Here is an 11,381-nt window from a genome sequence, read left to right as displayed (position 1 = left end):
TTAACAGAAAAACAAGTACACAACCACATTATTTCAACCTAATAAAACTATGTTTATTGTCATTGTTTTAAGAACACAAGTTGACTTGGTAATACTCACATTTTGAGTAGAAAGAAATGGCTTTTAACATGTGCAATGTTCAATGAAATAGAAAAATAAATAATAAAATGTGTTGATTAATCCCACTGTGGTGACCGTAATAATGTTTTTGTTATAAGGCTCTGCAAATGTTACTGAATGATGTAGCAATGTATTTCCAGCTAAATTGAAATAATAAACAAATAAAGGGTCTCAATTAAATATGTGGTAGTAAAAAGAACCTGGGGGAGGATTTCAACAAGATAAATGCGACAACAGTGCAAAATATTTCACTATAATATTTCAAAGCAAATTTTTTTTTACTGCTGCCCCCTGTGCCTATGAAAATGCCCCCGCGTGCCTATGCAGGCACGCGTGCCTAGGGTTGCCTACCCCTGATCTACACTATACTATATACCCCACACTCTATGCATCACATGTATTTCAGCTTTTCTATCTAAATTCCAACTCTGACCCTGTCCATCACACCCTATCATACACCCCCACACTTCTCAAAAACCCCATCACCACCTTCGCCTTATCTCCCCCTCCCCCACTCAGTATTTCCGTCATCCCCAACCCCCTAACCCCCATCTCCCTCAACCTTCCCTCCATCACCCTCCTCTGCACAGCATAAGCCCTACACTCCATCAGTACATGCGCCACTGATTCCTCCTCCTCACACCCCTCACAGAGCCCACTCTGATGCTTCCCCACCAGCTTCAGGTTTTTATTAAACCCACAGTGCCCTAGCCTCAACCTCATCCACACTATTTCCTCCCTCCTACCTCTCATACTACCCCCCCCCCCCGACCCCTAACACTATGCTGGACCTGGAAGAAGTGACGCCCTTTCACCCCCCCCCCCCCTCTCACCTCTCCTGCCACACCTGAACTGCCCTCTCCCAAATCAACCCCTTCGCCTCGGCCTTACTGATCCTGACCTGCATTTCTACGACCCCTTCCTCAAGGCCCCCTTAGCCAAATAATCCGCAACCTCATTCCCCCTCACTCCTACATGCGCCGGGACCCACAAAAACCTCACCTATTTCCCTTGGCTCACACACCTATAGTCACACTCATCAGGACCTCATATAGCAAATCCTGACGGCTACTAGAGCGAAAAGACCTCAGGCTAGCCAACACTGACGATGAGTCACTACATATCACCACCCTCCTCCCCACCCGTGCATGCACCACCTACCTCAGTGCCACCAGCACAGCCACCATCTCAACCGTGTACACACCCAGACCGTTCGTGGTCCTCCTGCTTACCGCCACTCCCCTCCCTGGGACCCTGTCACCCCAGTCTCCGGATCCTTCGACCCATCTGTATATACCGCCGTATAGTCCCCATACGACTCACGCATCAGTCCCTCACAGGCGCTAACCAACTCCACCCTCTCCTCTGACCTCTTCACTTCCATCATCCTCCAATCCACCTCAGGCCACTCTAACCACGGAGCCACGGCTGGATATACCACCGAGGGGCTTATATTAATACCCCCCACTCCAAACTCCACCGCCACTAACTGCCCCACCCGGCCAAAGTTGTTCTTCTTATACCCTTCCCATTCTCCCAGCAGTCCCTCAGAACCCCCTTTGTCGGGTGAGAGTCCCCATGTAATGTCCCTGCAGACCCTGATTTGCCATTAACTGCCCTCTCCTTATCTCCAAGCCTTGGAGTCCAAGGGCATCTCCCCCATCGCCACCTGAAGTGCCTGAACTGGAGTAGACTTGAAAGCCCCACTACAAATCCTCAACGCCCGTGCCTGAAGCACATCCACCTTTCTCAAATGCGACAGGGCCGCCGACCCATAGGCCATGCACCCATAGATATCTATAGAACACTAGATAGCTTAAGGCGGAGTCACCAGCGTCACTGAACCGCCGCCATCTTGCTCCAGTTAGCCTTGAGTGAGAGTGAGTGAGCTGCACAGACAAAAATACTCATAACTCGCTGAAATATTGACGGATTTACAAACGGGTTGGTTTGCTATAAACATCAAAGATGTAGTTATGATACTGCATACTTATAAAAATTTTGTTTTTTAAAGATGTTTTTTTTTACAAACCGCTTGAATCATAGCCACGTTGATAATGCTTGTAATAAACCAAACCGTTTGTAAATCCGTCAATATTTCAGCGAGTTATGAGTATTTTTGTCTGTGCCGCTCACTCACTCTCACTCAAGGCTAACTGGAGCAAGATGGCGGCGGTTCAGTGACGTCGCTCTCCATTGGCCGGCAGCGAGGGCAAGCTATCTAGTGTTCTATATATATCTATGCATGCACCCATAGTCTATATAGACCCCACTATCCGCCATCTTGGTATTTTTGGAAACAAACGGATTTCTACGATCAAATGTATGCGTTGAGTCCGTTTTTATTAATATTTTATCACATTCTTGTTAATTTCATAACCTTTTCATATAATTTTTTTTTGAAAATATTGAGGCCAACATGGCATTTCACTATTTCGAAAGCCTTTCTGGTGATTCTAAAGTGCATTGTCCCCCCCCCCCCAAGCCATAGACATGATGCACTTAGACAGAAAGTTAAAAAGACAGGAAGTTGACTTCGAGAATGCGGTCTGATCTCGCGATATGTTTTTATTTTTTTGTCTCGTCGACTGCAGCACTTCCTGAGCGAGCACCGAACGCCCTGTGATTTTTCAAAACAGCCCAATGAGGTGACGCCGCTGGATGCCGCGCGGTTCGAACGGCCCAATCAGAGAGCTCTGCGGCGGAATTTAAAGGTCCTCGCAGCGGCTCCGTCGCAGCACAACCTCCCAGCCAGGTCACCGGTGAGCACGTCGACCGCCGAGCGCGGACATTCTAATCATCATATTTATCATATTGTCAAATGTCTTCATCTGTTTGCTAACCATGGGACACATTTTTAAGCTAACGGTTGTCTTATAGTTAGTGTTAGTTGAGTTAATGACGGTCAGATTTAGCAAGTCGGACGTTTTGCTTGACATGTGTGGCGGTTTGTAATTTGACGTTATGCTGTAATGATCACTTACTTTGTCGTTAACTTTGTGTTTCTGTGTCACTTTAGGTACAAAACGTCACATCTTATATTTGATTTGAGTATCCCCATCGCTTTTGAGATGTCTGAGAACACCGTGCGTCTGAACAAGTTCAAGAATCATGGCAAGGATTCCAACGTAAGTGACTTTACTCAACGTCTTTAGCTCATGTTGCTGTCAGACGTCAATGAATGTCGATCACCATATCATGTCACGGTTAGCTGATGTGACTCGCTGTCGTCTTTTATATGTAACTGTATTTAACTGTTAACTAATGTAAACTGCAGGAGCTTCGACGCAGGAGAGTCGAGACGAACGTCGAGCTTCGTAAAGCAAAGAAGGACGATCAGATCTTCAAAAGGAGAAATGTCTCCACTCTCCCGGACGAGGCAACCTCCCCTCTGCAAGAGAAGAGCCAAAACAGCCAAGTAGGAACGATTTCACAACTGCAGTCTCAACAAGATTATTTTGTATTAGAAATCCCTCGTGCTTTTAGCCAGGTTACAGTTTTTATATGTTGACAACTTATTTTTGTATCACAAACTGTACTGTATTTGCAAATCTGGTATGTCATACATGTATAGATGTAGCAGTACTGTCATGTCATATGATTTGAAAATGGGGGGACCCTGATGTAAACAAGACGAAGTCTCTCTGGTCTGCATCCCCTTAACAATTGTGTGTATTGTACTGTACCCATTCTGCAATCTGTTAATAAAAGTTTTCAATCAATCAGGCCACCAGGCAGTGGACGGTTGAGGAGATCCTCTGTGGTGTGAACAGCAACGTCCTCCACTCCCAGGTCCAGGCGACACAGGCTGCCAGGTAATGTTGACCGTAAAGTACGGTAACTGCATATCTGTTTTGGCCTTCCTAAAGAATGGGCTTCACTGTAATTCTGTTGCTACTATTAGCCAACATTGCAACAGGAAATAAGATTGGGTCCTTTGTTTTATTTGGTAAATGTACAATATAGTGAAGGGATGCTCGATATTGGCTTTTTATTCCGATATTGTCCAACTCTTAATTTCCGATACCGATATCAACCGATACCGATATATGCAGGGTTTCCCACCCCAAAAAACGGAATAATTTCAGGTAACTAATAATTTCACTGGATATATATATAAGAAATATTGTTTTTTTTTTTTTTAAACCCATACAGATATTTTCCGATATCACATTTTACTGCCGATATCGGACATGTGAAATGCTTGGTTCTGTATGACCTTCCTGAAATTGTACTTCATACAGTAAATAAAATACCTAAAACGCTATACAAAATGAGGTAGAATGTTAGTCTGAACTTTGAAACCTACACAGTGGGCAAATCCTCAAATGGATCGTAGCTACGATGACTCACGCGTTGGGTCGTCCGTTGTTTTTGAACGTATAGGAAGCTGCTGTCTCGTGAGAGGCATCCTCCAATTGACCAGATAATCAGCGCCGGCCTCATCCCCAAGTTCGTGGGCTTCCTGGCGCTGGACGAGTCTCCGCCCATCCAGTTCGAGGCGGCCTGGGCTCTGACCAACATCGCCTCTGGCTCCGGCGAACAGACAGCCGCCGTGGTGGCGGGTGGGGCCATTCCTGCTTTCATCAACCTCATCTGCTCCCCCCACCCTCACATCACCGAGCAAGCTGTCTGGGCCCTGGGGAACATAGCCGGTGAGCAGATTGGCTTTTGAACTCTTCTACATTGTTTATTCTGATCATAACTGCCAGTGGTAGGGGTACACTGTTCCTCTTTCACTTAAAAAGTAAATGGTACAGTAGTTAATGTACTCCTACTTAAAGGAACACTCCGGTATTATGGGAAATGATCTTGCCGTCTTCTCGAGTCCAGTGTCTGACAAGAAGATGGGATATCGGTTTCCTCTAGGTCTCTGTGCGTTCAATAGATGGCTATCCAGCTGCACATTAGCCTAGCACAGCACAATGAATGGAAGTGGACGGTACCAGTTAGCCTAGGCGTTGGCCAACTAACGCCTCTCCTGAAATTTAAGCTAGGTGATGCTGTCTGCCTCCTTCATTGTGCTAAGCTAGGCTAACGTGCAGCCAGATGGCTTTCTACAGGACGCACAGAGGAGACTGGTATCAATCTTCTTGTCCGACCCTGGAGAAGACTGGTTAAGTGAATTTCCCATAATGTTGCTGTGTAAAGGTAGAGAAGTATTTGCACATTATGCATTCTACATGATTGTGTATTCCAGTGCTTGGGAGCATTCATAACTAGTAACTGATGGGATCAGATGAACGTAGTGGAGTAAAAGTACAAAGTTCCCTACAGTGAAAACACTCAAAAGTAAAGTAGAGTACCTCGAGTGCAGTTACTTCTCACCACTGATGATGACTTCTTGGGTACTTTGGCAAAACCATTTTTTTTTTAATTTTCAGGTGACGGATCAGGCTTCAGAGATAAGGTCATCAAGCATGGGGCTTTGCCTCCACTGCTCGGTCTGCTGGCGGTGCCTGACTTCTCAGAGTTCACTGTGAGTATCTTGTGTAAACGGCTGTATTGAACCCTGCATTTTAAAATTGATTACTCTTAGTAGATATATTTTTTAATTTATGACTAGAAAATACTGGCCACAATCTGTGTCCTCATTCATCAATCTTGTCAATGGAAGTTCAAATTGTCCTACTCCCACATTCTCCATTTTGTTTTTGTTCGCCCTGTTGGCCACAAGGGGGCGTCCTAACTCAATCTATTTTCTGTAGTCTTAATAGATCACCAGAAAATTTTGGTCAGTCAATCTAGAGTAGATGGTGGGATGTAGTATTTGTCACTTATCGATTTTTAGAAAATAGTTTTACGTTTAGCCACTTTAGCTGACACTTTCATCCAAAGCACAACTTACAAATTGTGATTGTGAACCATCAGCAGGGGGGGGGGGCCCGGGGGTACATCTCTGGCAGCTATTGTTCGTCAGAACAGTGAGTGCATTGTAGTATAGACATGGTAGCAAAGTACATAATGGTAAAAGACTGTAATGAGGTTTATTATTTCAGATATTGATGGAATAAACTTTGGAATGGGGGTTCTCAAACTTTTTTTTATACCACAACCTCATTTTATTTAGGGTTCTTTTTGGCAACCCCACACCATGTATCAAGTAATTTCAACGTGGAATTAAGGAATATCAAAATAAAAGCACACGTTGAACTTGATCATGCATATTTATTAAATTTAATTACAGCACTGTTATCAATACACATTTATAAAACTAGGCATATTTAGCCAAAATATGTTGCCAGAACTTTTATTTTAAATGTTTTACTTGCCAATGCGTGACCCCACTGTCACCTACCCAAGACCCCACTTTGGGTCGTGACCCGTAGTTTGAGAACCGCGGCTTTAGAATAAAGTGAACTGGTAACCCGCTAAGTGCCTACTAGCAGCATCTGACAAACTTCCCGGCCCCAGCCTTCCTTCACTCGGCAGCTTGTATCTGGTTGTTCTCCTGACCCCTGACCTCTGACCCTCTGCAGTCCGGCTACCTGAGGAACGTCACCTGGACGCTCTCCAACTTGTGCCGCAACAAGAACCCCTCCCCGCCCCTGGCGGCGGTGCAGCAGATGCTGCCCACCCTCACACGCCTCCTCCACAACGACGACATGGAGGTGCTGGCCGACACCTGCTGGGCCGTGTCCTACCTGACCGACGGGCCCAACGAGCGCATCGAGGTGGTGGTGCAGGCCGGCCTGGTGACCCGTCTGGTGCAGCTGCTCGGCAACGCGGAGCTGTCCGTGGTGGTAGGTTTACCGGGGGGGGGGGGGGGCGGGGGGGCCTCGGCTCCGCCTCCTTCTGCCCAGTGTGTGGACTGTGTATGGCTTATACTTGTGTTTAACCCTTTCAATGCCACACGACTGAAGGTTAACCCTTTACTATGATAGTAAGGGTTAACCTTCTGTCGTGTGGCGGTGAAAGGGTTAACCCGTTGACTGCGACAATACAGCGTGTTAACCCTTTCACTGCCACACTACAGAAGGTTAACGTGTGTGTGTGCGTGGTAGTGAAAGGGTTGAGAATGATGAGGCGGCTGTAACCTGTTTACATTAGATTCCAATGTATTGACAATCGGTACGATGGAAAGAAGTTTGGCATCTAACCAGAAACTATTAAACTGGGTATAAAATATATAAATGAGTAATAGTGCTATATCGGGTGTAGATGTGTGTGTATATATAGAGTTGTAGTATTAATATGTGCATTAATATTAACCACTACACCACTGTGCCGCACATGCAATCATACAGAGTTATGCTGGTGTATAAGTAGGTATATAGAAGAATTATATTCAGATTGATGGCGCGATGTATATAATATACAGCATTGTTGTAAATGCCATCAGAGTTTATGGGTAGACTGTAGTATGAGGTAGGTACTCGGTTTGAGTAAAATGTACTCAGTTTGAGTAAGATTTACTGTGTAGTAAATCACCTAGATCAGGGGTTCTCTTTTTTTATACCACAACCCCATTTTATTTAGGATTTATTTTGGTGACCCCACACTTAATGTATAGTGTAATTTGAATGTGGAATTAATATCAAAATGATGCATATTTAATTACAGCACTTATCAATACAAATTTTTTATACTTGCCACCTGTAGTTTGAGAACCGCTGACCTAGGAGCAGCTCTTGTCGTCGTCAGGCTGTTGTAACGGTGTTTTCTCTCCCCTCAGACTCCCTCGCTCCGTGCCATCGGCAACATCGTGACGGGGACAGACGAGCAGACGCAGGCCGTCCTGGACGCGGACGCCCTGAGCATGTTCCCCCTGCTGCTGCGCCACCACAAGGCCAACGTGCAGAAGGAGGCGGCCTGGACGCTGTCCAACATCACCGCCGGCAGGGACAACCAGATCCAGGACGTCATCGACGCCGGCCTGGTGCCGCACCTGGTGGAACTGCTCAGACGGGTGAGCCCTCTTGGTTTCCCTGCAGATTGAGAGGCAGGGGTGTAAAAAAAGTACCCAGAAATGATACCTAAGTGAAACTATGGTCACCGTCTCAAAATCTTACTTGAGTCAAGAGTGGTTAAAAACACTCGTAAGAGTAAAAAAGTTTCTACTTTTAAATGTACTAAAGTAGAAGTGTGTTCTAACTTCTGACTGTCTATTCTTCTGATAGCAGGTGTTTAATCAAAGATCCCCACTTTTTAGTCTTCCACAAGGACCAATCGGCACGGGTATGGGCGGGTTAATTTTCCATTGATGGGGATTTGATTGGCTGTTTAAATAAAGTGCGGCAGCAGGATTAATAACGTTAGCATTAGTTCGGCCAGAGAAACAAATTTACTAATTAAAATGGTTGGACCTACGAGATTTGTACTTTGTACAATGTAACGAGTAAAATGTATATTTTCTCAAATGTAAGAGTACAAGTATACAAACCTAATAATACGAGTAAAGTACAAATCCCCAAAAACGGTACTTAAGTACTATTACTCAAGTACTTTACACCCCTGTTCAGAGGTGATCGGAACAGTTTGACGTGTGTTGTGTACAGGTTTCTGACACGTTTTCCATGACTTGGACTGATTTACTTCAGACGACGTTAACTTTGAATAAGACTAGGGCGGCTAGGTGGTGTAGTGGGCAAGGCACTCGCCACCAGTGTGGAGACGCTAGGATTCGCGTGTTCGAATCCAGCTCTCCACATTGTTTTCAGTTTAGCTGGTCGTCCGCAGTAATACACATTGGCCGTATTACGGGGAGGGAAAACTGAAGGGTGGGGATCGAACGTTGTGGACAGCGACTCCTACAGGTCGGTTGGTGCGCCTGCGCAGTAGAATCAGGAAGTGTCGGGGGCAGCGTGAGCCTCCCACGCGTTACTCCTCGCCACTGAGAGATCGAGCTGCGCAGGTGAAAAGATGCGACTGCTGTTACCTCAAGTACCGGAGGGGACTTGTGCTATGTATGACTTAGTCCACATTGCAGCCGGCTTGTGGGAGGCAAGAAACAGCGTTCGTGACAGGGGAGGGTTGAATTGGATGATACGAAATTGGGATGGGAGAAAAATATAGAAAAAATGGGAGAAAGTGGATCAAAAAAAAACTTTGAATAAGACTTGCTTGTCTGGTGAACAATGAGTGAATATTAGATTCAAATGTATTGTCATCACACTGCACAAGTACACTACAACAAAGTTTGTCATCCAACCAGAGTGCAAATGTAACGCTAAAGTGCAATAGTAATATACAATGTACAGGTGATTAACCTCTTAAGCCTGATGGGTCTGGTACCGGACCCACAATGACATCGCGCCATAAATCCATCTCTACAGACTGTATGAATTAATGTTGCATTTTTTTTTATGTAGCCAAGAGTAAAGACTCAAACGGCAGTCAAAGTTTATATTTTCAGCATTCCGTTTGTTTAACACGAGTTAACGGTTATTGGTGAAATATAAGATTATAGAAATCTCGGGGCATTCAGTCGGAAACCGGCGCTTATTGACGGGAGGAAGTTGCGCAGCCAAAAGTGAGTAGTCTTTTGAAGGAAGAGACCGAGGGATTTTGAATTTTGAAAAACTACTCTCAGCTCATGCCAGCCCCTGTCATGAATCATCTGACTTCCAGATTTACTTTTATTTATTTTTTTATTTTTTTGGGAATTATCTCTACAAACCTGAACGTTATTGCCATAAAACGGAACGCAGTTAGTTTCTCTACCTTCTGTGAACGTCTAGCAAAAAACGGCATTGCAATCTGATAAAATGGTGGAGAAATTTACATTATAAAAAGTATCTGTACTTAATCCAGATTGAACTCTGCCATTGGAAAGGGGAGATTTGGCCCCATCCATAGATGTGCGATTTGGCCACAATAGGTCATTTATAGGCCTGATATTCTATCATATTTCAAATTGCATGTGTCCGGATGGCAGAATTCAGTACTGCATCTACAAAACTCAATAAAATGCTGAACGAGCTCAGTTTGTGGCAGTTTTCACGTCTGGTCATTTTTAGCATGGTATTCACCATCAAAGATGAAAAATATAATTGATATTCTCCTTTTTGGTTCATTACAATTTACTCAAGCCTAGTAACAGACAATATTTCTGACTTGGAATACATTCCCTGAGATCCCTAGATATCAAGAACATGCCAATGGTCCTTGTAGAAGTGGAGCAATCTTCCTTTTACTTAGGTATTTTTAGGTGGATTTTCAGAAAATAGGGCTAGGACCAAGAGGTTAAACTGGGTACAAAATATACAAATTGGTACTACGGAGTAGTGCTAATGGGATGCATGTGTAAAGTGTATTATATAAATAGACAGTATGACTACTACTGACCAGCAGCGTAATATGGATTTAACATGGCAAGCAACTGCTCTTTGTGCCTAATGCAGAAGCCATTGTACTCTTAAAGCTCATCTCTCTTCTGTGTGCAGGGTGACTACAAAACGCAGAAAGAGGCTGTCTGGGCCATTACCAACTTCACCAGCGGGGGCACTGTTGAGCAGGTGGTATTCCTGGTTCAATGCAATGTACTGGACCCTCTCCTGGATCTGCTAATCACCAAGGACAGCAAGACCATCCTCGTCATCTTGGACGCCATCACCAATATCTTCCTCGTACGTAGACATCATTACTCCTCCGGTTTACTTATCATTGAATTGACGAGTCTTGTTAATGTACTCAAAACGGTGCACATATATAATTTTTTTTAATACCCCCCTTCTATTAGGCTGGTGATAAGATCGATGAGTCGGACAAGTTGTCCCTGATGGTGGAAGAGTGCGGTGGCCTGGACAAGATCGAGGCCCTGCAGTCCCACGAGAACGAGTTGGTCTACAAAGCCGCCCTCAACATCATCGAGAAATATTTCTCCACGGAGGCAAGTCTCCCATAAACACGGCTGTCCTCAGTTTGCGGGGGCATTTAATTAATTATTCCAAGTTGACGTGAGCATTTGATTGAATATTGACACTTTTTTTTTTATTTTTCTTTAGGATGAGGAGGACCAGAGTGTGGCCCCGGAAGAAACCACTGACGGCTACAACTTCCAGATCAGCGAGAACACAAAGACCACTTTCGAATTTTAAACTACCTCTTTCTTTTCACCTGTATTCTGCACTTCTCTGCCACGGTTCGGCTCTTGTCTGTCTTTTGACCTGTATTCTGCACTCTCTGCCACTGTTCGGCTCTTGTCTGTCTTTTGACCTGTATTCTCTCTGCCACTGTTTGTCTCTTGTCTATGTGATTCCAGACCTCCTGTATGAAATGTACATACTTTTATGTGACTGTAAATAAAGTCTTAAATCTTA

The 11,381-nt window shown here is 44.6% G+C and overlaps 1 protein-coding gene across 1 annotated transcript; it reads left to right on the top strand.

The window, feature by feature from the left end:
* Positions 1-2,847: 2,847 nt before the first annotated feature.
* Positions 2,848-11,381, top strand: kpna2 (karyopherin alpha 2 (RAG cohort 1, importin alpha 1)). Its single transcript, XM_084329520.1, has 11 exons — positions 2,848-2,882; positions 3,140-3,248; positions 3,398-3,538; positions 3,847-3,935; positions 4,507-4,775; positions 5,505-5,599; positions 6,600-6,863; positions 7,796-8,029; positions 10,506-10,688; positions 10,802-10,951; positions 11,067-11,381. Exons 2-11 carry the CDS (start codon positions 3,192-3,194, stop codon positions 11,157-11,159), a joined length of 1,575 nt encoding a protein of 524 aa, XP_084185646.1. The 5' UTR covers positions 2,848-2,882; positions 3,140-3,191; the 3' UTR covers positions 11,160-11,381.

The sequence above is a fragment of the Notolepis coatsorum genome, assembly GCF_963971535.1.
Source record: "Notolepis coatsorum genome assembly, chromosome: 14".
NCBI lineage: Eukaryota > Metazoa > Chordata > Actinopteri > Aulopiformes > Paralepididae > Notolepis > Notolepis coatsorum.
This window is presented reverse-complemented; position numbering and strand designations above follow the sequence as displayed.

Bases quoted from the DNA above. Each gene is read 5' to 3' on its own strand.
- kpna2 (XM_084329520.1), top strand. From the start codon at position 3,192: ATGTCTGAGAACACCGTGCGTCTGAACAAGTTCAAGAATCATGGCAAG. The intron at 6,864-7,795 runs GTAGGTTTACCG...CTCTCCCCTCAG, and splicing joins ACGCGGAGCTGTCCGTGGTG to ACTCCCTCGCTCCGTGCCAT. The intron at 10,689-10,801 runs GTACGTAGACAT...CCCTTCTATTAG, and splicing joins CCATCACCAATATCTTCCTC to GCTGGTGATAAGATCGATGA.